This window comes from Gopherus evgoodei, chromosome 1 (assembly GCF_007399415.2).
Source record: "Gopherus evgoodei ecotype Sinaloan lineage chromosome 1, rGopEvg1_v1.p, whole genome shotgun sequence".
In the NCBI taxonomy this organism is placed as follows: Eukaryota; Metazoa; Chordata; order Testudines; family Testudinidae; genus Gopherus; species Gopherus evgoodei.
This window is the reverse complement of record NC_044322.1, coordinates 5,037,798-5,064,131: the sequence shown is the minus strand read 5'-3', so window position 1 is coordinate 5,064,131 and position 26,334 is coordinate 5,037,798. Positions and strand designations below refer to the sequence as shown.

The following is a 26,334-nucleotide window of genomic DNA, read 5'->3' as shown; positions in this document are numbered from 1 at the left end:
CTACTAATACAGACCAAAATGCCGTTGGCCTTCTTGGCAACAAGGGCACACTGCTGACTCATATCCAGTTTATCATTCACTATAATCCCTAGGTCCTTTTCTGCAGAACTGCTGCTTAACCAGTCAGTCCCCAGCCTGTAGTGGTACATGGGATTCTTCCTTCCTAAGTGCAGGACTCTGCACTTGTTCTTATTGAGCCTCATCAGATTTATTTTGGCCCAATCCTCCAGTTTGTTTGCGTCACTCTGAACCCTATCCCTACCCTCCAGCATATCTACCTCTCCTTGGAGCTTAGTGTCATCTGCAAACTTGCTTAGGGTGCAATTCATCTCATCATCCAGATCATTAATAAAGAAGCAATGGGCTTAAACTGCAGCAAGGGAGATTTAGGTTGGACATTAGGAAAAAGTTCCTAACTGTCAGGGTAGTTAAACACTGGAATAGATTGCCTAGGGAAGTTGTGGAATCTCCATCTCTGGAGATATTTAAGAGTAGGTTAGATAAATGTCTATTAGGGATGGTCTAGACAGTATTTGGTCCTGCCATGACGGCAGGGGACTGGACTTGATGACCTCTCGAGGTCCCTTCCAGTCCTAGAGTCTATGAGTCTATGAGTCTATGTTGAACAAAACCGGCCCCAGGACCCACCCTTGGGGAACTCTGCTAGATACCGGATGGCAACTAGACATCGAGCCATTGATCATTACCTGTTGAGCCCGACAATCTAGCCAGCTTTATATCCTCCTTATAGTCCATTCATCCAATCCACTCTTATTTAAATTGCTGGCAAGAATACTGTGGAATACCATATCAAAAGCTTTGCTAAAGTCAAGGCATATCACATCCACCGCTTTCCCATATCCACAAAGCCAGTTATCTCATCATAGAAGTCAATCAGGTTGGTCAGGCATGACTTGCCCTTGGTGAATCCATTTTAACCATTTCTGATCACTTCCTCTCCTCCAAGTGCTTCAAAATGGATTCCTTGAGGACCTGCTCCATGATTTTGCCAGGGACAGAAGTGAGGCTGTAGTTCCCCGGGTTCTCTTTCTTCCCTTTTTAAAATGTGGGCACTATATTTGCCTTTTTCCAATCGTCTGTGACCTCCCCCAATCGCCACGAAATTTCAAAGATAATGGTCAATGGCTATGCAATCACATCAGTCAACTCCCTCAGCATTCTTGGATGCATTAGATCTGGACCCCTGGACTTGTGCATGTTCAGCTTTTCTAAATAGTCCTTAACCTGTTCTTTCACCACTGAGGGCTGCTCACCTCCTCCCCATACTGTGTTGCCCAGTGCAGTAATCTGGGAGCTGACCTTGTCTGTGAAGACCGAGGCAAAAAAAGCATTGAGTATTTCAGATTTTTCCCTGTCATCTGTCACTATGTTGCCTTCCCCATTCAGTAAGGGTCCCACACTATACCTGATCTCCTTCTTGTTGCTAACATACCTGTAGAAACCCTTCTTGTTACCCTCCACATACCTTGCGAGCTGCAACTCAAATTGGCCTTGGCCTTCCTGATTACATCCCTGCATGATCTAGCAATATTTTTATATTCCTCCATAGTCATTTGTCCAAATTTCCACTTCTTGTAAGCTTCCTTTTTGAGTTTAAGCTCACCAAAGATTTCAGTGTTAAGTCAAGCTGGTCACCTGCCATATTTGCTATTCTTTCTGCACATGGGAATGGTTTGTTCTTGCACCCTCAATAAGGCTTCTTTAAAATATAGCCAGCTCTTCTGGACTCCTTTCCTGCTCATATTAACCTCCCAGGCAATCCCTCCCATCAGTTCCCTAAGGGAGTCTAAGTCTGCTTTTCTGAAGTCCAGGGTCTGTATTTTGCTACTCTCCTTCCTTCCTTATGTCAGGATCCTGAACTCAACCATCTCATGGTCACTGCTGCCTAGGTTGCCACCCACTTCTGCTTTCCCTACCAATTCTTCCCTGTTTGTAAGCAGCAGGTCAAGAGGAGCACGGCATCTAGTTGATTCCTCCAGCACTTGTACCAGGAAGTTGTCCCCAACACTCTCCAAAAGCTTCCTGGCTTGTCTGTGTATTGCTGGGTTATGATATTCTGGGTTAGGATTGTTTCCAGTGGAAACTAAGGCTTCCAGTGAGCATGCTTAACTGCAGCTTCTCTCAATGACTATCTCAGTGCATTATTCTGCAGAATGCCACTTCTTTTGTATCTAATATAAAGGACAATGCAAGGAAAGCTTCAATTTGGATCAAGATGTGTTCACCGACAGTATGGAGAACAAGCCAGAGAGATAAGTCCAGCCACTTGCTTCCATAATCCTCTTCCTGCTGTTAAAAGTGACCATAGGTTTTGCCTTATATAAATTTTTGCTCCCAGACATGTGATGTGCCACATATGTTTATTAAGTACCAGTGGCTTTGCCTGTGCTTTGGCTGATGAAGCCAAATCAAATCTTTCACTTGACACTCCTGTCAAGTTTTCTGAGTTGCCCAAGATCAATGCTCAAATGCCTGTAAAAAAATTATGGTTTTATCAGGAATAGTGTCTTGTCTCCAGAAGGAAGAAATAAATTGGCAGCAATAATTTCCAGCTTTTTGTGAGCTAAGGATTCTTTGCCATTGCAATAAACAGTGAATCATAGAGTTGTATGACTGGAAGGGACCTCAAGATGTCATCTAGTCCAGTCCCCTGCACTCATGGCAGGACTAAGTATTATCTAGACCATCCCTGACAGGTGTCTGTCTAACCTGCTTTAAAAAAATCTTCAATGATGGAGATTCCACAACCTCCCTAGGCAATTTATTCCAGCGTTTAACCACCATGATAGATAGGAAGTTTTTCCTAATGTCCAACCTATACCATCTGTGCTGCAATTTAAGTCCATTGCTTCTTGTTCTACCCTCAGAGGTTAAGAAGACAAATGTTCCCCCCCTCCTTCTTGTAACAACCATTTATGTACTTGAAAACTGTTATCATGTCCTCTCTCAGTCTTCTCTTCTCCAGACTAAACAAACCCAATTTCTTCAATCTTCCCTCCTAGGTCATGTTCCTGCTTGGTTGTGACCACTGATAACTACTCTCTGGGAACAGTTTTTCAACCAGTTATGCACCCACCTAATAGTAGCTCCATCTAGGTCAGGGTGAGCAAACTACGGCCTGGGGGCCTGATCTGGCCCATCAGCCATTTTAAGCTGGCCCTTGATCTCCCACTGGGGAGCAAGCTTTGCCCACTCTGGCGCTCCAGCTGGGGAGCATGGTCAAGGGGCACTCCACATGGATTCTGGAAGCAGTGGCATGGCCCCCTTCCAGCTCATACATGCTCCTATGGCCCCACTCCAATGGCCCCATCTAGCATGCCAATATAACTTGCAGGGGCAGTGCCCGCAGATGGGGCATTGTGCAGAGCTGCCTGGCTGTGCCTCTGTGTAGGAGTCGGAGAAGGGACATGCAGCTTCTTCCAGGAGCCACTTGAGGTAAGTGCCGCCCAGAGCCTGCACCCTGAGCTTCTCCCCGTGCTCCAACCCCCTGCCCCAGCATTCATTCTCCTCCTGCATTCATTCCAACCATCTCGGTCCCAGACCAGAGCACCCTCCTACACCCCAAACCACTCATCTCCAGCCCCACCCCAGAGCCTGCACCCTCAGCTGGAGCCTCACTCACTCCCTGCAACCCACTCCCCCACCCCAGCCAGGAGCCCCCTCCCACACCCTGAACTCCTCCTTTCTGGCCCCAACTTTCTGTACCCCCAACCAGAGCCCTCACCCCCTCCTGCACCCCAACCCCAATTTTGTGAGCATTCATGGCCCGCCATACAATTTCTATTCCGAGATGTGGCCCTCGGGCCAAAAGATTTGCCCACCCCTGATCTAGATTGTAGTATATTATTGGGTTATTGTGTTACTATTATACTTTCTTCCATTTCCCTGGGAGAAAAGGATGTGGGACTCTTATCAGAATTGCCAGCATGGTTAGAAAACCAGGTTCCTATTTGCCCAGCTAGTGCATGACTCTACAAGTGTAAAATAAATACATAAATAAATAAATCTGCTAGTCTTTAAGGTGCCCCTGGACTCCTCATTGTTTCTATAAGTAGAAGAATCCCATGAACAGGTACTGACAGGGGACCGACTGGCTAAGCAGCAGTTCTGCAGAAAAGGACCTGGGGATTACAGTGGACGAGAAGCTGGATAGGAGTCAGCAGTCGGCCCTTGTTGCCAAGAAGGCTAATGGCATTTTGGGCTCCATTAGTAGGAGCACTGCCAGCAGATCGAGGGAAGTGATTATTCCCCTCTATTCAGCAATGGTGAGGCCTCACCTGGAATATTGCATCCAGTTTTGGTCCCCCCACTACAGAAGGGATTAGGGGCCTGGGGAACGTGACCAGGGGCGTCTCCAAGCCCCAGCACGCCAAGCATGTGCTTGGGGCGGCAAGTCGCAGGGGGCTCCTGTGGGAGGTCCGCCGAAGCCGCAGGACCAGCGGACCCTCTGCAGGCAAGCCACCGAAGGCAGACTGCCTGCCGTGCTTGGGGCGGCAAAATGTCTAGAGCCGCCCCTGCACATGACTTACGAGGAGCGGCTGAGAGAACTGACATTATTTAGTCTGCATAAGAGAAAAGTGAGGGTGGGTTTGATTGCAGCCTTCAACTACCTGAAGGGGGTTCCAAAGAGGATGGAGCTCGGCTGTTCTCAGTGGTAGCAGATGACAGAACAAGAAGCAATGGTCTCAAGTTGCAGTGAGGGAGGTCTAGGTTGGATATTAGGAAACACTATTTCACTAGGAGGGTGGTGAAGCACTGGAATGGGTTACCTAGGAAGGTGGCAGAATCTTCTTCCTTAGAGGTTTTTAAGGCCTGGCTTGACAAAGCCCTGGCTGGGACGATTTAGTTGGTGTTGGTCCTGCTTTGAGCAGGGAATTGTACTACATGACCTCCTGAGGTCTCTTCCAACCCTATGATTCTATGATTCTAAGTGTAGTTTTTCACAGAAGACTGAAAGGACCAAGGCTCACCAGTGCCTGCTTCTTTGTAATAGCTACTATTAGATCGTGTATGTTACACCCTTTTGATCCTAACTGATGATCCCTGCTCAGTGCAGGAAGGAGAATCTCTCCATCAGGTCCCTGTCGCTATACCATTGACCAAAATACATGATATTTCCAATCCACATTTGTGATCTATGTAACCCAGAGCATGTGTGGGAGAATCACTGGTGCATATGCATTTTATCCACATGATATTTTGCAACATTAACCATTTGAATGGCTGTCAAAATTCTGCATGGCACCTACATGAGACTGAGAATGTTATAATAATATAATTATGTGTATTTATACAGAGCCTTATGTCCAATGATCTCAAAGCCCTTTATAAACAGAGGTCCAATAAGCCTGACATTGCCTCAGGGAGGTATGTCTTACTGTCCCCATTCTACACATGGGGGAAATGGAGACACAGAATAAGATGGAGCAACATGCCCAAAGCCAGGCAGCCAGTAAATTGCAGGGCATGGAAAAGAACTCCTTACTCTCAGGGAGCTGAAAAACTTCTTACTAGTTGCACTGTCCTAGCATCCTTTTTAATGAATGCTCAAAAAAGACAGATGCCAGCTATTACACTTTGTGCCATAGGAAAGTCGATCTCACACTGCTTCCTGTCTTTCCAGGAATATGCTGCTGCTATTTTAACAACAGGCTCCCACAGATATTTTCTTCCTTAGCCGGTGATAAAAGCCTGTACTTCTAGGTGTTTTCAGAAAGGAGGGGATGAGACTGTCTGAGGAATCATTTGTTTCCCCACTGAATCAAAACTGCTGGTTCATAACCATAACTCAAAGCCAAACCTCTGCACAAACAAACTTGTACTAAGGGCATTGTGCAAGGAGTGTCTTTAGCATGTTCCTAAACAAATATGCACTGCATGCTGCTAGCATAGCCTGGGGCGCAGTTAGTGTAATCTGAACTGTCATGGGGGAGAGGGGGACAGTGCTTGTAGAAGAGAGTTTCCTTCCCCAAGATATTTCTTTGAAAATACGTGACACCTGGTGCAATCTGGTGCATAACAGAGGGAAAACTGTAACTTTTCAGAAGTATTTTTTTCTGAGTCGCAGGCATCACTCATCTCTTGGAAGTGGATTCAGTTGTATTCAGAGCTGGCCTGGCTCTTCCAGAGGCAGGGAAATCACCCCAACCAACTCTTCAATATAATGGCAGAATTTTTAGCAAGTGGCTACTAACAGACCCCTAGCGCCCTCTCCTGCCCATCCCCATACCAGTCTGGGTCTCACAACACTTGCCAGCAGAACACAGGCAGGGCTGACCCTCCACTGTTGGGCCTTACAGCTCTCCTCACAGAATCTGGGCTGGGTTAGTGTTGTTTTCACAGGCTTTGATTGTGGGGCATGCAATGGCTCCTCTTTTAATGGTCACAAGCACCCCATGTGACCTCAGGCCAGGCCTGCACATGAACGTATTTCAGCCAAATGGGCAACATGCACATATGTCTGCAGTAGGTAAGGGGATTCAAGGCAAGACAGAGCAAGCTATTTACAAGAAGGCCAAGACCTGACCCTTTAACCACAGTAATGTGCAGGTTAACATTATGAATAATTCAAATGGATGTTCAGCCTCTGGTCTGATTCCAGCTAGGAATTGTGGCTGTAGAAAGTGGCTGAAAACACACACACACAGTCAAAATATAAAGTAGGAGAAAACAGTTGAGCAGAAGAACTTGTACTATAACTGTAACCTCAAGTTCTTTTTATATAGTAGCTGGCCAGGTCCAGCCAGTGCCTATAACATATAATTATATGACTTTGCTGTCAAGCAGACTATATTACACTCATAACTTTGTTTTAACTGACAGGTGAATAGCTGCCATGCCACACACAGTAACTGCTAATAACACTTCACCCGTCCACGGGACCTCTCTTCTGAGGATCTGAAAGCCCTTCACATACATTAATTAATTCACCCTCACAACGGTCTGGATTTTGCAGGTGGGGAAAGACAGGCCCAGTGAGGTACCCTGTGGCAGAGCCAAGTATAGAACCCAGATTTCTTTGCCAAGATTTTAAAAAGTGACTAGTGATTTGGGGTGCCTAAATTTTTGGCTGCCCAACAGGGGCAGCTCTAGACATTTCGCTGCCCCAAGCATGGCGTCATGCCACGGAGGGCGCACTGCCGGTCACCGGTCCCGAGGCTCCAGTGGACCTCCCACAGGCATGCCTGCAGAGGGTCCTCTGGTCCCGCGGCTTTGGTGGACCTCCCCTGCGGAGGGTCTGCTGGTCCCACGGCTTCGGTGGAGCCGCGGGACCAGCAGATCCTCCGTAGGCACGCCTGTGGGAGGTTCACCAGAGCCGTGGGACCAACGAACCCTCTGCAGGAATGCCGCCGAAGGCTGCCTGCCTGCTGCCCTCCTGGCAACCGGCAGAGCGCCCCCAGTGGTATGCCGCCCCCAAACACGTGCTTGGCGTGCTGGGGCCTGGAGCTGCCCCTGCTGCCCAACTTGAGACACCTTAATGGGGCCTAATTTTCAGAAAGTGCTGAGCTCCTGCTCTCTGAAAATCAGGACCATATAAAGTGACTCATGTCAGGCATCCAAAATACATAGCCACAGCCCAGTCTTCCTATATTTCCTTCCTGGATTTGTCTCCTTATGTTCATTACAATATTCATGAAAAGAGCTAAAGAACGAAAGCTAACCTAAACTTCAGTTTTGTCAGCGGTCTTTATGTATTTTGTTTGACATGCTCTTCTACTACAAAGTCTAAAGGTCAAATTCTCCTCTCTTACTGGTGCACCCCATCTACTTCAGTGGAGTGCCACTTGCTTTTGTGTAGTGTGGAACAGAATTTGCCCCCTAATGTTCACTATATTAAGTCAAGGCTAGATCTTGCTTCTATAGAATTCAACAGAGTCTTGGCATGGACTTTACCGGAAGCTGCATCAAATCCTTATTTTGTCTACTTTACAGTAGGAATTAGTGCAATGTGTCATTAAATGTTTTAAGGTCTTTCTGGTCTGTACCGCATTCCCCAGGAGGACTGTTTGCATCATGTTCTTGAGACACATTTTTGTGCCTTAGTTTGAAAACCTACAGCAATCCTGATTCTAAAATTGTCTCCCAGAGTGCGAGGAAGTCAGACGTTGATTCTGAAACCTGAGTGACTTAACTTCATCAAAGCAACATAAAGCAGGGAGGAAAGCTTCCCTGCATAGCATTCAACATGCATTAGGAGTGAATTCTTGCATCTTGGCTCTCCTGGCACATGCACAAATCCACATGACAGCTTAGATCATCTATTTTTATAGTATTCAAACTCACAGTGAGCTGCAGCCCAATACACTTGCACCCACAAAGCACATGATGCTGTTTCCAGGGGTTTAAATTTTGGGTGGGATTTCTGACACATTCATAGCTTTCTCTTCAACAAAGAAAAATCTCTAAGAGGCAGGTCAGGCGCAAATGCCTTTAAAGCCTTGCCAAGCTCCTAGAAGCAAACTCTAGATTTCTTTGCAAGAGAGTTTTTTTTGGGTCTAGGCTGTTGTGCAGGTAGTTTATACTGTACGTGGAGATGTGAAACAGAACAACCCTCACTCATATTTTCTCTCAGACTTTTGGACGTGAGCTTAGAGCTGGAAAAGTGCTGGGTTAGCAACTGCAGAACATGGACAGAAGCAGTGCAAACTTTCCCTACATTGTCATGCCAACCTGCTTCAATTCTGACCTGGAAGGATCCCTTCTAGAGATGAGAAGAGTGTTTAGTGTCCATATCAAACGAATCAGTCTCTCTGCTGAGTCTACCAACAAGGAGGTTGACTGTAATCTATGCACTGGGAGCTGGATTGAGACCACTTGCTCATGTCACAGAAAGTAAGCCACCAAAAAAATAACTATTTTCCATCACCAGCAAGGGCTGGCTTCAGACCAGTGTCCCAGCAAAGAAGGGCTCAGAAACCAATAACCAATCCCCTAAGTCTTTCAGTCCCGCACAACACAGTCCATTATCAGGCACTTTGACCTGCAACATCTGTGAGGAAGATTTACTTGTCTCTCTCATTTCAGGAGAAAACTCAGGAGTATAACTGCTGATTGGGCCAGAATAATGGCCGATTTCAGAGCTTACTTGTGCCACACATCATTGGCACTCTTATTGCTTCTTGTTTCTTAGAGATTACTAATTTGTTTCAGTGCATGTCACTTCATAGGCATCGTCATAGAAAAACATTAGCTTTGTTTTACTTGCACTTGGACATCCAAAATAAAGTTGATGAGAACAACGGTTTTGTGGCTAATCCATAGGACTGTGTCAAGTAATCTGGGCTACATTCTTGGCTCTCCCACAAACTTCCTGTGTGACTGTGGGTATATCACGAGCCTTAGCTTCTCCATCTGCAAAACAGGGATAATGATACTCTCCTACCTCAGAGGGGGTGGTGAGGCAAAATTCATTAATGTTTGTAAAAAAACTTTGAAAAGTCTTATTATTAGGCAGGGCAATTCCTGTTTTACTCCAGTGCTCTAAAACAAAGCATTGGTCATGTAACTTTATAACTTAATAAATTATCTAATAAGAAAGTATCAGGTGATCAACTTCATGCTCTAAACGTACGGCATTGTTTGTCCAAGAATCTCAAAGCACTCTGCAAATATTAATTAATCAAATCTCACAGCTCTGATCCTATCAGGTAATAAGTATTATTACAACCACTTTGTGACTGAATGCACCTCTACATTCACACCCTACACACTATTGTAATAAACTTCGTACAAAATATGAAGTCTGCTGTATGATATTGGCAGCACATGTTTAAAGCCATGTAGCCCTGATTAGGCAGGAGTGATTAAGCAAGTCTGTCTTAACCGAAGAGACTGTATTTACCTTAATTTACACATAATTAGTAAACAAGGTCCTTTAGACAGAAAAAGGGTGACAAGGCAAATCTGCATTTTAGCATATACAGGGAAGAAGAAAGCGCATGGGGGCATGGTCACCCGCAGACTCCACAACACCCTCTTTACTGTTTGAATAAAATTTGTTTTGAGGGATAAATCTCTGATGAATCCACTTCAGAGAGTGACTGGACTATAAAAGTGAGGGGCAAACGCACCTTAGGTATTTCCTGCTTGCTCACTCTTTCACCTAAGAAGACAAACGAACCGACCGTTTGGATTTTGAGAGCGGATCCTGAGTTGAGAATCTGGTCAGCCCCATTGCTGGGAACATGTGGTAAGAATTTTACCTGAACCAAGTCTAGTTTGTTAAGGTTTCGCACTAGAAAGCATTTTATCTTAATTTCTCTTGTAGCTATGTCTGAGTTGAACATCTTATACTTGCACTCACTTAAAATCTCTCTTTGTGGTTAAATAAACTTGTTTTATTCTTTAATCAAAACTAATCCAGTGTTGTGTTTAACGTGATTGTTTGTTAACGCCAATTAAAGTAGCAAACTGTTGTACACTGATCCCTTACAGGGGCAACAGACCTAAAACATCTGAACTGTCCAGTAGAGGAGAGGGCTGGACATGCAGAACGCACATTTTGGGGGGAAATTCGGGACTGGGAGTGTGTTGGGAGTCACCCTGCAGGTACTAACCACAGAAGCTGGAAGCAGAGTGTGGCTGGTGTGTTGCTAACAGGCCGCTGGCGTCGGAGTTGCTGAACCAAGACTGCAGTTACACACAGACACTCAGGGTGCGACCTGCATGCTGTTTGGCTCTTTGTGAGTCGCCCAGCTTGGGAGCTACATTAGCAAAGCTTTGTGAGGGATGCAAAGTTGCAGGGCAGGGGTGACACAACCCTTCACTGGGCTGGACTGCACCCCAGAATATGATACAGTTCACAGATGGATGAAGAGCCTCAAAACCTGCAAGGCACTGAGAGGGAAGGTCCTGATCCTCCAGAGTTATGCCAATACATGAGTAGTTCCACTGGGTTCAGCAGGACTACTTAATTGCTATACAGTCAAGCACTCCCATAAATCTCTGCAGGATTAGGGTCTAAATGACTTGCCCAAACTTGCCCAGTGATTCCTCAGATGGCAGGAGACAGAGCACAGAACCCAGAGTCCCTCCCCTCTTTTCTCAGCACTAGGCTATCCGTTTCCAATTCAAATGCCTCATAATACTTTGTGTACACTTGTTGTGACATGGTAAGAAAAATGACCAAATTTTGGGAGCTGGGCACTTCTGAAAATCTGGCCCATAGGTAGATGCCTAAAGGGGAATGAAATTCTTTTGGAAATCTGGCTAAATAATGCGTGCAGAGAGTTTAACAGTGGAAGGTTAAATACTGCAAACACGGTAAGTAAAACTTGTGTCGTAACATCCTTTTTGCAGGGTTTTCTTTTTAGATTAAAAGCCCTTTTTTCCTCATTGAACTTCTGCAAGTGGGGAAATCCATGTCTGAGCTTTAACAATCATTTAGTAAAAAGAAATAAGGACAGATGATTTCTGCAGAAACCAAACACTTCCTTATCTTTCCTTGCCCGCTGACCTTGGGGGGATTATAACATGCTTGAGGTATCTACCTTGATATTGAGAAATGGGTTCTTGCAGAATATTCGTCTGGATTGATCCTCAGAGCTGCTCTCTGTAACGGTGGCTGCCATTCGGTCAGTTATACTTTATATACCTGCCAGAAAAGAAATTATTCAACACATTGCTTAATGTGCAGCTAGGTAAACTCTGCACAACACAGCAAAATCCAGTAGAGCTTTGTAAATAATGACACGGCTAGTATCTGGCCAGAGTAAGTCATTGTTAATTATTATTAACAATTTTTATTAACTAGATAACATGTTACATCCACAAAACTTGATACAAAACATTAACAAACTAATCAACAGGGTGTGAGAGAGGTTAAGAGTTGGGGAAACTGAAACTCAAAGAGGTTAAGTAACTTGCTCCAGGCCACATAGTGACTCAGTGGCAAATCTAGAATCAGAACTCCAGAGTTCCCAGCTCCCAACTAGATGAATAATGTAATAATTTCATAACTCTGCCCTTATTTCTCTTTACAGGCTCTACTGCTCTCACAAGTCTACCCAAGCTTCACTCCTGATTGCTGCCTTTTTGCAACCACTCAGGGCTTTCTGCTTTCTTCCATACACTACCACCCACCTGCCTGGAACGGCTTCCCAGTACAGGCCAAACACTCCCCAAGACCTCACCCATTCCACAAAATATTCCAGCTACAAGGATTGGTCTGTTTTTTTTTATGCTACCTGGGGAAAACTGTGACTCAGTACATACCTGCTGCTAAGTTTTGTTGGAGGATACTAGTCTATTTGCAGTTTCTTACCAGAGAGGACGGAATACAAAAATCTGAGCTAAGACAAGCAAGAAAAAGGGGAACATGGAAATGTGTTCCCATGGGGCAGTTCATGGTGCATGTGGAGATCCCTTCCCATGGATCAAGTATTTCCCCTGAGCAGATTGTGGTAGATGCTTCTGAGTGGATTCCTTCCCTTGAGCAGACTAGGGGGCAGCGTCTCTAAATGCACCCAAACTAATTGGGAATGGATACAGAGATACTTTCCTTTGAGTTGATGGGCTGGATGTAGAGAAGGAGATGGTTCCCCTCTAGCCACAGAGATGGCTGCAGATGCAGAGGAAGTGATGCCTGCTCCTGAATTAACTGTGGGGAAAAGGAAAGCAAGCTCTTCTCCTTCTCTTCCCACACTTGTATTGGTTCTGGTGCAAGAGCCTCATTCTCTCTCTCCACCTCATTTCTGTTTGTAACATTTTTAGCTCTCACCTGAAAACATCTTTTCATACTTCACTTCCATCTCCCTCTGCTTTTGTTTTTTTTATTTTAATGGTGAAAGTAAATTTAAATCGGTAAAGCTCTGTGTGGACAGGGAGTATGCAAAATGGAGTTGTATACTAATGTAAACAGCTTATCTGAAGTGAACTCCCACTGTACTACTGCCCTCCTCTGATATGTTATGTTCCATATTTTCCTTTTGGCTAAATCTGTAAATTGCCGGATGTGCAGAAAGACTGCTTTCTTTGTTCTGCTTTCAGTATCCAGACTTCCTGTTTCAAAAGTTGTAGTGTTCAGAATGTAGCAGGGTGATTACCCACTCCTGCCCTGAGGGATTTAAAAGCAGCCCTGCAGAGGGCTGCAGCTTTAAAAGCCTGGGCTGATTGGGGGAAAGTAGGCTCAGCTGGGCCATGCCCCAATCAGGCCCAGCGGTCCCTGTAAAAGGCTGTGAGCCAGAGGCCCAGAAGCTCTCTCATTCTGCCTGTAGAGGGAGAAGAGCCTGGCTTCAGGGACCTGAAGACAGGTACCTGAGTGGAGCAGAGCTGGGGGAGCCCCTGCCTGGAAAGCCCCAGGCTGTGGCCTAGCACAAGACCAACAGATACTGGGGGTTGCAGCGGGCAGCCCGGGGTAGGCCAAGGCAGCAGGTCCAAACCCAGCCTTGTCAGTGATGAGTGGCTGATACAGCAGTCTGCCCAATGGCATGGGGTCTAGACAATGACTTGCAGTAGTCATATACTGAGGTGAGGTGGAGATAGAGGGTTGGGAGTTCCCCAGGGAGGAGAGACCCAAATCAGAGGGGTACTGCTAGGGGGCAGCACCCCAGTTAAAGAGGCACCGGGGTCCAGGGAGGAACATGGGGGCCAGAGGACAGGCGGATCACCAGCCTATAGAGGGCACTCTGGAGGCTGCAACGAGCTAATTCCTTGAGAGACCAGCAGGGAGCACCCTAGGAGTGAGTCTGCTCCTCTATAAGAGACATATTAACCTCTTCTATGTCAATCTGTGGGGTCCTGCAGAGGAATTGATTCTTGGCCCTACACTATATACATCTTTCTCAAGACCCAGAAGAAGACAAAATCATCACCGATAAAGTTTGAAGATGATACAAAAATTGGGAGAGTGGTAAACAGGGCCAGCTTTAGACACCGCAGGGCCCGATTCGAAGGAGCTGCAGCCAAAGACAGCTCAATCAGCTGCCAGTGCCTTCGGCAGCATTTCGGTGGAGGGACCTTCCTCCGCGGCAGCAACTGAGCTGCCGTCAAAGACAGTGGCGGGATTTCGGCGGCAGCTCCTTCGGGATTTTGTGGGGCCCTCTTAGGGGCGTGGGGCTCAATTCCGGGGAATTGGCTGAATCTCCCTAAAGCTGGCCCTAGTGGTAAATAATGAGGAGGACACATCACTGATTTGGAGCAACCCAGATCACTTTGTAAATTGGGTGCAAGCAAACATTACGTGTTTTAATACAGCTAAACATAAATGTATACATTCAGGAACAAAGATGGTAGGCCATATTTAGAAGATGAAGTACTCTATCCTGGGAAGCAGTGACTCTGAAAAAGATTTGGGGGTTCATGGTGGATAATTAGCTGAGCATGACTTCATAGTATGACGCTGTGGCCAAAAGAGTTAATGCAATCCTAGGATGCATAAAAAGGGATATCTTGAGTAGGAGTAGAGAGATTACTTTACCTCCGTATTTGGCACTAGTGTGACCACTGCTGGAATACTGTGTCCAGTTGTCATGTTCACAATTCAAGAGGGATGTTGTTAAATTGGAGGGGTTCAGAGAAGAGCCACAAGAATGATTAGAGGATTAGAAAACCTGCTCTATAGTGATAGACTCAAGGAGCTCAATCTAGTTAGCTGAACAAAGAGAAGATGACTTAATTACAGTCTATAGGTAACTACATGGGGAACAAATATTTAATAATGGTCTCTGAAATCTAGCAGAGAAGGTACAACACAATCCAATGTTTGGAAGTTGAAGCTAGGCAAATTCAGACTGGAAATAGGATGTATATTTTTAACAGTGACAATAATTAACCCTCAGAACAATTTACCAAAGGCCATTATGGATTCTCCATCACTGACAATTTTTACATCAAGATTGGATGCTTTTCTAAAAGATCTGCTCTGAGAACTAATTTGGGGAAGCTCTGTGACCTGTGCAATGCCGGTCAGAATCTTACACATTTCTTCTCTCCATTTCCTTCTGATAAACCATTCTTTTGATGCATAATTCCTGGGCAACATTTACTATTTTGGAGGATTAGCTGCCATAAACTCTAGTGTAAACAGGAAAGGGGATGCTTTAAATAGTTTCATTTTCATATAATTCTATTTTCCCCTGAGGACCGAAAATTGAGCAGCTAATGCAATCTGCATCAAATGAACAATTTTACTGTTTGCTTTAAAGCATGACAATCTCAAGTAAACTCAAAAATTGGTTTAACTGTGATGTTTATACAGCTCTTAAAAGGTATTTCACAGCAGACATAAATCTAAAACCATGAACCGCATAACACGGAGCTACCTGTTTCATACTGGCCTTAGTTGCTGTTCTCAGTCCTGTTCCAAGAGAACAGGTTGCGCCATAGTAAAACATAGCATGGGATTAAAAAGCAACTACAGTAATACATTAAAGCATCTAAGAAAAGCTTATTTAGACCTCTGGAAGGCTAAATGTTATAGTGGTATAAACACCTGAGCTTGTCTGCACTACAGCATCCAGTGTTGCTAGCCTGGGGAGCTGGACTGGTGGTAAGGAGTTAGAAATGGTCCTTTAGCTTAGGGGCAGGAGGAGTGTAAAAATGTATGGGAGTGAGGAGTAATAAGGGTCCAGCACAAATATTTTTATAGTGCAAGATAAACACTTTAGGCTCTCAGGGTAAAAATTCTCCCTAGTCTTCTGTATGTTTACGAATTTTCAATAGCTCTCAACACCATAGTATGTAAGTGCTGCACGGCTAAATTAAACTTGCACAGCAATGTCTATGGGAGACTTTGCAGAGTGTACTGCTCTTCACCATCTACATGTTGCAGGGAGTTCTTCCTTATTAATTATTTCTTTTTGATCTTCTAGTATGTTCTGTGAAAGCAGTCAGACTCTGAGTTAGTCTAACCTCTTTTTTTAAAAGGCTTTACAAAAGCCATCACTACTAGACATATTTTCATTACAGTGTGAAAAACAAGTATAAAATGTTGTAAGAAATCCTTGGGAGTCTTGGACTCCAGGGTTGTCCTTTTGTTCACCATAGCCACATTGCACTTCATAGCATCACCAAGGACAGAGCTCAGATCCTCCTCCTCCAGCAGAGTCCATTATCATTTGAGTTAAAGAAGAATCTACAGTAGCTGTGAGCAGTATAGGGCATCTGACACACAGCTGAGCAGTTCTGAGTCCATCCAGTCAAGGACACTGGTTCATATACACTCTGGTGTGTTCATTACAATAGTCTTGTTTTGTTTTTTAATTTGGATTATAAATTTCCTTGCAGTGCTTGCAAATCAATATTGTATCAGTGAGCTAGAGCATGAGTACCAAAATACAAAAGTAGACAAACAACATAAATAGTGAAACATAAAGTAGATTTTCAGAATTCTGTCAGTTTAAATAATCTAAGGCACAATTCATAAAAAGTAAAGACGTTAGTGAGTGGTTTTTAATAATTTTAACCAAGGTGTGCTTGCAAGAATTCGCACCAGAGCGGTATATACAAGCCCCCAGCCAGTGCTTCTCCAGTTTATCATAACCTCTCCCGGGGGCTGGGCTTGCTGTACAAAAGCACTGCCCTCCATTTTGAACCCTTCCTCCTTTCAAATAGATCCCGATGTACAAAAGCATCCATTTAAATTAATGAGTTTTCCAGGTGAGGATTCCTCAGTGAATCTACAACTCTAAGGAACGAGAGGAAGAGGCAATTTATTCTCTCCGGAAATGGAGGCTGATTTCGAGTTTGCAGTTCATGCCAGGAGAGGAAAGGGAACAAAGAAGAGATTGAGAGAAAGAGATGGTAAATACTAGAAAAATGTTCCAACCTGCCCTCTCCCTAACTAAAATAATGTAGAAGAGGGGAGGGAAAGAAAAGCAGAGGGGGGTGGGAAAATCCTTTTCTCTTGCTTTGAATGGGATTACATGCCTCCTTAGCTGGGTTAGGGCTGGAGTGCTCAGCAAACTATAGGTCCCACTATCCCAGCAGAGGCTTGCATTCCCAGGACTGTGATCCTGACCCACTTCTGCCCAGCAATGTGTTCCCCTTGCCACAAGGCTCTACTGTAACTCCATTCATGCACCCACCTGCCACTAAGGGGGAAATGTAAACTACTGGAGTGGTTTTCTTTAACTTAATTTGAAAGCCAACAGAAGTAGGGCTTAATTCATTTCCACTGTGGCCCAATGGATATATCACTAGACTAGGAGCTCTGTAAAAGCAGCAAAGAGTCCTGTGGCACCTTATAGACTAACAGATGTATTGGAGCATGAGCTTTTGTGGGTGAATACCCACTTCATCATATGCATGCTCTAGGTTCTCCTCCTGGTTCTACCACAGGCCGGCTGGGTGAGCTTGGGAAAGTCATGGCACTGCTCTGTGCTTGAGTTTCCCCACTATAAATTGAAGGTAATGGTACTGAGCCTCTTTGTAAAATGCTTTGAGATCTACAGATTAAAGCATTATATAAGAGCTAGGTGGGGACTGGGCCAATTATTCCATATTCTTTCATTGTAAGAAACACTGGGACACTTTTAAAACAAAGTGAGTTGTTTATTGTTTCACTAAAAGCCTGCATTCTAGAGTCAGCTCTGGTCTATAGAAGCACTTTGTTTGGATTAATTATGTTGACGTGTGACACTGGCATAAAGTGGCTACATAAGAGATCTTACAGTGGTGCAGCTGCATTGGTACAGCTGCAGCGCTGTAAGCTCTCTAGTGTAGACCTGGCTTTAGCCTTCTCTTCCTGTCCTAAATTGTTGTGTAGTGTAAATTTTTGCTGTTATCCAGCTCCTAGGGTCCACTCAAGGTGGCTGATCTCTGCAATGGGTTAAGTGAGCCCTATGTTAGGGAGATGTCCCGATTTTATAGGGACAGTCCCGATTTAGGGGTCTTTTTCTTACATAGGCTCCTATTACCTCCCACTCCTGTTCCAATTTTTCACATTTGCTGTCTCATCACCCTACCCTATGTGCATAGCTGACATATCACATTAAGACTGCAAAGCACTTTGAAATGACAGGGGCTATATCAATGCAAATTATTATGATTATTCCAGAGATGATTAACAACTGCATGAGCTTTTCTTGGCTCCCATTGGTAGATTTCAGCTTTAATCTTTATACACATCACTCGTCCAGAGAGCTGTTACCTTATTCTAGCAGATACTTCCAGCATTGTGCTGTAATCTTGTAGCTTTCAAATATGCATTCTCTTCCTTCTACTCTCTGCCCCCTACCCCAAAAAAGAGCAACCACTAGTTCATTTCCCTACTCATTTGCTACCGAGAGAAAATCAGTGAAAAACTGGGCAGTATTTCAAGGGCAGCAGGCAAAGATGGCAGATTGATAATTTTAAATAGTGTCATTGACCCTAGTACAAAACTCTTTAAAATTTCTCCTAGTGAAGCAGGAAACTGTTTACTTATTATATGCTTGAAAGTAAATTCTTAAGCTCTCAAAGAAAAAGTGCTGCTCCCATAAAACTTGCAGGGACTTTCCACATTTCTGACAGGCATTAACAGAGTTCAACTAGATGCAAGGGCAATCAGATTTCAGTGTACACAAGCTCAGTCAAAGCTTCATGAACTAATATTTACATTGCAGGGGGCTCGGACAAAGGTCACACTTATTTGGCATCTAAAACTAATAGATATAAAGCACCGAGATAAGTACTCATTTTGTAAGCTTCATCTAACTGAGCCAAACCATGGGGATTTGTGGGAATGGTCCAGCCACTAGTTAAGGTGCTGAAGGTTGGCCCACCCTCCCACACCCAACAACATTGAGGGGTAGTCAGCATATTATGCACATGGGCCTTTCTTTGGGGATTTTAGAGGCACTGGGGCAGACCTTCAGCTGCTGTAAATTGTAAGAGTTCCATTGGCTGCCGACTGAGAATCTCCCCAGTAACTTTGGGGATAAGAACTTCTCCCAGGTGCTGTTTTCTCCTTTTTATTTCTGTATTCTCAGAGGCCCTGAGCCTCAGTAACCCCTTCCTCTAGCCTGGGAGAGCTGGATGTGGTTCCCACCCAAGTCCATCGATGCAGATCCTTGAAGTTATCATGCGTGTGTTGCTTGGGAGCAGAGCTCCACACCTTTTGAGGTGGGGGCGGGGCAAGGTACTGAGCCTAGAATTTTAACTAAGATCTCGAACAAGGCCAGCCTGCTATAGTTATTGTTAAATTACAAAATCTTACTAATGTAAAGTTTGACTCCTAGGCAGAGGTGAAAGTAAGCCGGTCTGATCTGGCGTACCAGCAAGAGCCAATAAGCCATGCCAGACTGGATCAGCTTCCCCAGGCTGGTGATTTAAAGGGCCTGGGGCTCCTGACAGTGGCCGGAGCCCCAGGCCCTTTAAATTGCCACCAGAGCCCCGCTGCCAGAGCCCCTGGGTGGCGGAGACAGCCCAGGCGGCAATTTAAAGGGCTCCGGCAGTGGGGCTCAGGCAGCAATTTAAAGGGCCTGGGGCTCTGGCTGCTGTGGGTAGCCCCGGGCCCTTTAAATTGCCACTGGAGCCCCATTGCCGGAGGCCCAGTGGTGGCCCAGGGCTCCGGTGGTGATTTAAGGGGCCAGGGGCTCCCGGACACCGATACTGCAGTGGAACCCCGGGCCCTTTAAATAGCTAGAGCCACCCCCAGGGGCTCCCGACGGCTGCCGCGACCCTAGGGTTCAGGGCTCTGTCAGAGATTTACCTGCACGAGGTTAGCTAATGAGATTTAACCTGAAGTGATATGAATGCATCAGAAACACCAATTTAAAATGATTTGGTTGTGGTTAAGACGATTATATATTGAAAATATACACAAATCTTCCCATGGTACCCTCTCACCTGCTGCCCACTCTGCCTATCAGTTCTGCTGCCCTGCCAAATTTTTCCTTACATCTAATTCTAGCAGAAAGTTAGCTGTGTAATTATTCCTTTACGGTGAGTTTATGTAGGTGTGCATGTTAAGGCACCACACAATGTGGCTCTTAACCCCAAAAAGATAAAGGTATGTAGGGAGAGTGAGATGTGGCAAAAACCACTGGCTGAGTATCACTGTGTTAGATAGTTATATATTTATGTATAAATCAATAGTTTACAGACACAATATTAACTTAGGGCATGCAGTAATTACATCGCCTGTGCTGGGCTACGCTTTACTCTTGACAACAGTGGTGCGCGTCCTCACCAGAAGCACTTGCACCAATTGAACTGTTAGTGTGGGGCATTATGGGATGGCTTCTGAAAGCCAGCAACAGTGGATGTAAGCAACGCAGTGTCTCCACTGACCCTGCTTCAACCCAACTACATCAACATTGACTCTATGCCTCTCATGAAGGTGGAGTTATTAAGTAGGTGCAGCAGGCGAGTTATGCTGGTGGCAGGGTCGGCTTTACCATTTTTACAACCACAAGCAAAAAAAAAAAAAAAAGCCGCCAGACTGTGCCACTCCAAGAATGGACGGAATGCCGCCCCTTAGCATGTGCCGCCTCAGGAACATGCTTTGTCCACTGGTGTCTGGAGTCGGCCCTGGTTGATGGGAGCTAAATTTTAGAGTAGACACTTCCATAGTTTGGTTGACATAAGCTGCCTGGCATTGACCTAATTCTGTAGTGTAGATCAGGGCTTAATAAGCCACATTTCAGATAGAGGCATCAGAGACTGGTGAGTACTGGGAATGAGAAGTGAACAGGGGAGAGAGTGGATTGTATACTAGACAGAGGAAAGAAGACTGAGGAAATTAAGCACCAATAAACTTAGATCTGGTCCTTAGGTAATGCCTCTGTAGTGGGAGGTTGATTGTCAGAAGGAGGTGTGGAGTGATTGCAGGCCTGAGTATCCGGGTTGGTTCCTAAGGGAGTGTAGTGGCTGGTGTAGGGGGTTCTGGATAGTGAAGGACTTTTGTACATCACATGGAATGTATTTGGAAAAGATGTGTGCACAAAATGAAAGGAGCTGAAGTGACTTTATGTTCGTAATCCTCATCTGCTCACCTTCCTGCTTTCCCACCTGGTGGTCTGTAGCTGTGGCATATGGTGCCATGCCAGGCATTAGCATGTGCACTCTTCAGGACACAGAGCGAGTCTGTGTTTGTAAGATGGATGCAATGAATAAATAGCAATAACAAAGTCAGTTCCTGTTTTCTTGATGTTTCCTGGGTTGCTCTTGATCCAGTTTTCCATCCCCTCCCCCCAGCATCTCTATCTGTCCTTAAATCTCACTCTTTAGGGCAGGGTCCTTATCTTCTGGCTATCTGGTCTCCTCCTGTTATTATTTATTATGTGTACTCTGGTTGTGCCTAGAGGCCAGGACTCCATTGTGCTAGGGACTGTACCTGTTCTATTGCATTCTATATAGGTTCCTGTACTATGTTCATTGTTGTAGTATGTGAGCACTGTCTAGTAGTGTGTTAAGAAAGGTGACATGTGGATTGTTTTCATCCTCTTCCCATGTGAAGAACTGTGTGTGCAATGGAGTGTCTACTTTTAGTAGGGGTGTTTGTTGTTATGCAATGCACAGACAAGCCAGGAAGTTTTTGGATAGTGTTGGGGACAACTTCCTGGTACAAGTGCTGGAGGAACCAACTAGGGGCTGTGCTCCTCTTGATGCTGCTTTCAAACAGGGAAGAATTGGTAGGGGAAGTAGAAGTGGGTGGCAACCTAGGCAGCAGTGACCATGAGATGGTTGAGTTCAGGATTCTGACAAAAGGAAGAAAGGAGAGTAGCAAAATACGGACCCTGGACTTCAGAAAAGCAGACTTAGACTCCCTTAGGGAATTGATGGAAGGATCCCCTGGGAGGCTAATATGAGGGGGAAAGGAGTCCAGGAGAGTTGACTGTGTTTAAAAGAAGCATTATTGAGGGCACAGGAACAAACGATCCCAATGTGCAGAAAGAATAGCAAATATGGCAGGCAACCAGTTTGGCTTAACACTAAAATCTTTGATAAGCTTAAATTAAAAAAGAAAGCTTACAAGAAGTGGAAATTTGAACAGATGACTAGGAAGAAGTATACAAATATTGCTACAGCGTACAGGGGTGTAATCAGGAAGGTGAAGGCAGAATTAAAGTTGCAGCTAGCAAGGTATGTGAAGGGTAACAAGAAGGGTTTCTACAGGTATGTTAGCTACAAGTCAGGGAAAGTGTTGGACTCTTACTGAATGGGGGAGGCAACATAGTGACAGATGATGTGGAAAAATCTGAAGTACTCAATGCTTTTTTTGCCTCCGTCGTCACAGACAAGATCAGCTCCCAGACTACTGCACTGGGCAACACAGTATGGGGAGGCGGTAAGCAGCCCTCAGTGGTGAAAGAACAGGTTAAGAACTATTTAGAAAAGCTGGACATGGACAAGTTCCTGGGCCCAGATCTAATGCATCCAAGGGTGCTGAGGGAGTTAGCTGATGTGATTGCAGAGCCATTGACTATTATCTTTGAAAATTTGTGACGATTGGAAAAAGGCAAATATAGTGCCCGTACTTAAAGGGAAGAAAGAGAACCCAGGGAACTACAGCCTGTCATAAACAGATAGCTAAGGGTTAGTGTCTCTTTCACCTATAAAAGGGTGAACAAACAGTGACCTGAAACACCTGACCAGAGGACCAATCAAAAAACAAGATTTTTCAAATGTCAAGGGAGGGAAGTTTGGGTGTAAGTTCTTTGTTCTTTGTCTTGATTCGGTGACCCTCTCGGTTCTGAGAGTGATCTCTCTGTCTCCAGGCTTTTTAATCTTCTGTTTCCAAGTTGTAAGTACAAGGATAGTAAGACAATAGGTTTATATTGGTTTTTTTTGTATTTACATATGTGTAGTTGCTGGAATGTTTTAAATTGTATTCTTTTTGGATAAGGCTGTTTATTCATTTTTTCTTTTAAGCAATTGACCCTGTATATTGTCACCTTGATACAGAGACCATTTTTATGTCCTTTTCTTTCTTTTTATATAAAGCTTTCTTTTTAAGACCTGTTGGATTTATTTCTAGTGGGGGCTCACCAGGGAATTAGTGGAAGGAAGAAGACGTGGGGGGGGGAGAGAGAATCTCTTTGTGTTAGTTTTATTAAACCTCAATTTGCATAACCTCTGGGTGAGGGGAGAGAAATATTTGATTTCTCAGTGCTGTGTTTCAAGGACTTGAAGCAGGGAATCTCCTAGAGTACCCAGGGTGGGAAAATCTGGGAGGAGGTAAAGAGTGGGAAGGGAAGTGGATTATTTCCCTTTGTGGTGAGACTCAGGTTATCTGAGTCTTGGGGTTCCCCAGGGAAGGTTTTGGGGAGACCAGAGTGAGCCAGACACTGGAATTTTCTGGCTTGTGGCAGCGATATCAGATCCAAGCTGGTAATTAAGTTTGGAGGTTTCATGCTAACTTCTCATGTTCTGAACTCTAAGGTTCAGATCTGAGTGGGAGAGTTATGACATGGTGGCAGAGCGGTGTGGATAGATAGAAGAATCCAGAAGCCAGCAGGAATATTATTTTCTTTTTCTCTGCTAGGGCTTTTAAGCAGAGAGAAAAGAGTTTAGGTTTAAAAGGAGCTAGAGAGAATTTTTTTTTCTGTTCTCTCAGCAGCTTGGCTTGCATATTAAGCAAGGAACTATTAAGGTTGACAAAGGGTCTTTTGTTAAACTATAGCACTCCGATTGAGAGTCAAATACCCAGCACAACACACATGCAAATAAAGTGGTTTTTCTGGTTTACATTTAAAAGATTAGCTAGAGGGAGAGAGAGAGAGAAAAAAGGCACTGTTGCTAGGCAAACCCCAGGAGACAACAGAAAGCCAGCAGTTCAGACAATAAACACTGGAGGGCACCCCAACACAAGAAAACAGGAACCATGACTTCCAAGGCAAAAATGGAGGCAGAGATACAAATCAAAGAAGCAGACCACAGGCGACAAATGGAAAAAAGAGGAAAAGAGGTAGAGCTGAAAGAAAGGGAAGAAAACATCAAACTGGCAGCCTACAAAAGAGAACAAGCAGCCAAAGAGGCAGCCCACAAAAGAAAACAAGAAGAAGAGGTGGCCCACAGAAGGAAACAAGAAGAAGAAGAGGTGGCCCACAGAAGGAAACAAGAAGAAGAAGAGGCAGCCTACAGAAGACAGATAGAACTCCAGAGGGAGAACCACCGACAGGCCATAAAATTAGAAAAGATTAAGCAACAAAACACAGCCAATCCTACCAACCCTTCGCCAATAATGGTTCCACAGAACAAGAAATTTCCCACCTACAAGGCAGGTGATGACACTGAGGCCTTCTTAGAAAATTTTGAAAGAGCCTGTCTTGGGTACAGCATCCCTGAAGACCAGTACATGGTAGAGCTGAGGTCACAGCTCAGTGGACCCTTAGCAGAGGTGGCGGCTGAAATGCCAAAGGACAGAATGAACGATTATAAACTGTTTCAAACCAAGGCCAGATTCAGAATGGGGATAACCCCGGATCATGCCCGTCGGCGTTTCAGAACCCAAAAGTGGAAACCAGATGTGTCATTTCCCAGACACGCCTACTACGTTGGAAAGAATTATGAGGCCTGGATTCAGGAACCAATGTTAAATCCATGGATGAACTGCACCTCCTCATACAAATGGAGCAGTTCTTGGATGGTGTTCCTGAGGACATAACACGGTACATACAAGATGGAAAACCCAAAAATCTCACCGAGGCGGGGGAGATTGGCGCCAAATGGATGGAAGTGGCAGAAAGCAAGAAAGCTACTGTCAGGGGGAACGAATACCCCAGAGGACACACCGACAATAAACCCTACTACCGAGGGCAGCCAAAGACCCCACCTACAACCCAAGGAAAGCCACAGACACCCTATTCTTCCACCTCTCCAGTCTCCAGTAACTCACCTCGACCCAGTGACCAGTCAGCTGGAAGATGCTTTAAGTGTAATGAACTGGGACATATAAAGGCCAACTGCCCGAAGAACCCCAACCGGGTGCAAGTCATTACACCACCATCACCCAAAAGATCCCCAGGCCCAGATGCCTCTCAAATAACCTTGGAGCAAAGGGAAAATTTGAGAGTGGGCGGAAACAAGGTTACCGCGTGGAGAGACACGGGGGCACAAGTGTCAGCTATCCACCAATCCTTCGTCGACCCCAAATTCATCAACCCAAAGGCCCAAGTGACAATTTACCCCTTCATGTCACAAGCTGTAGACTTGCCTACAGCTCAACTGCCTGTCCAGTACAAAGGCTGGTCAGGAATGTGGACTTATGCAGTCTATGACAATTATTCCATCCCCATGCTACTGGGGGAAGATTTGGCCAACCAGGTGAAGCGGGCCAAGAGAGTGGGAATGGTTACACGTAGCCAAACCAGGCAAGCTTCCAGACCCATTCCTCTTCCTGAACCGTCCACAGAGGCCCCGTCTGTGTTACAAGAGACCCAGACAGAGGTAGTGGACCCGGATCCCATGCCAACAATGGAAACAGCCACAGTGCTTCCAGTCCCAGACCAGAAACTGAAAAAGCAGCCAGCACCAGAACCGTTGCCAGCACTGACGACAGTGCTTGCAAATCCATCTTCAACCCCAACGCCAGAGGGCGCCAGCGAGCCTGAACTGGCAGAAGCAGCAGACAACCACACCCAAGAGGCTCAGCCAGAGCCTGAAATAACCCCTTGTGCACCAGCGGAGAGCAGTTCATCAGCAATGGAAACAACCCCATCACCTACATCACTGCCAGACAGACCAAGCCCAAGTCCCCAGTCTAAGGAAGAACTGGTGTCTCCAGCTTCAAGGGAACAGTTCCAGACTGAGCAGGAAGCAGATGACAGCCTTCAGAAGGCTTGGGTGGCAGCACGGAGCACCCCACCACCTCTCAGCTCTTCTAATCGATTCCGGTTTGTTGTAGAACAAGGACTTTTATACAAGGAGACTCTTTCTGGTGGACACCAGGAAGACTAGCACCTGCAAAAACAGTTGGTGGTTCCAGCTAAGTACCGGGAAAAGCTCTTAAGCTTAGCCCATGATCATCCTAGTGGCCATGCTGGGGTGAACAGAACCAAAGACCGGTTGGGGAAGTCCTTCCACTGGGAGGGGTTGGGCAAGGACGTTGCCAAGTATGTCCGGTCTTGTGGGGTATGCCAAAGGGTGGGAAAGCCCCAAGACCAGGTCAAGGCCCCTCTCCAGCCACTCCCCATAATTGAGGTCCCATTTCAGCAAGTAGCTGTGGATATTCTGGGTCCTTTCCCAAAAAAGACACCCAGAGGAAAGCAGTACATACTGACTTTCGCGGACTTTGCTACCCGATGGCCGGAAGCAGTAGCTCTAGGCAACACCAGGGCTAACACTGTGTGCCAGGCCCTAACAGACATTTTTGCCAAGATAGGTTGGCCCTCCGACATCCTTACAGATTCAGGATCTAATTTCCTGGCAGGGACCATGAAAGAACTGTGG

The 26,334-nt window shown here is 45.4% G+C and overlaps 1 protein-coding gene across 4 annotated transcripts in view; it reads right to left on the bottom strand.

The window, feature by feature from the left end:
• The window catches only part of SLCO2B1 (solute carrier organic anion transporter family member 2B1), a 133,829-nt gene that overhangs the window by 73,604 nt on the left and 33,891 nt on the right, over positions 1 to 26,334 (bottom strand). For all 4 annotated transcript variants that reach the window (XM_030556700.1, XM_030556685.1, XM_030556676.1 and 1 more), the window contains one exon: positions 11,511 to 11,614. In XM_030556700.1, the coding sequence (XP_030412560.1) occupies positions 11,511 to 11,591 (81 nt within the window). In that variant the 5' untranslated portion in view covers positions 11,592 to 11,614. The remainder of the gene's footprint in view (positions 1 to 11,510; positions 11,615 to 26,334) is intronic.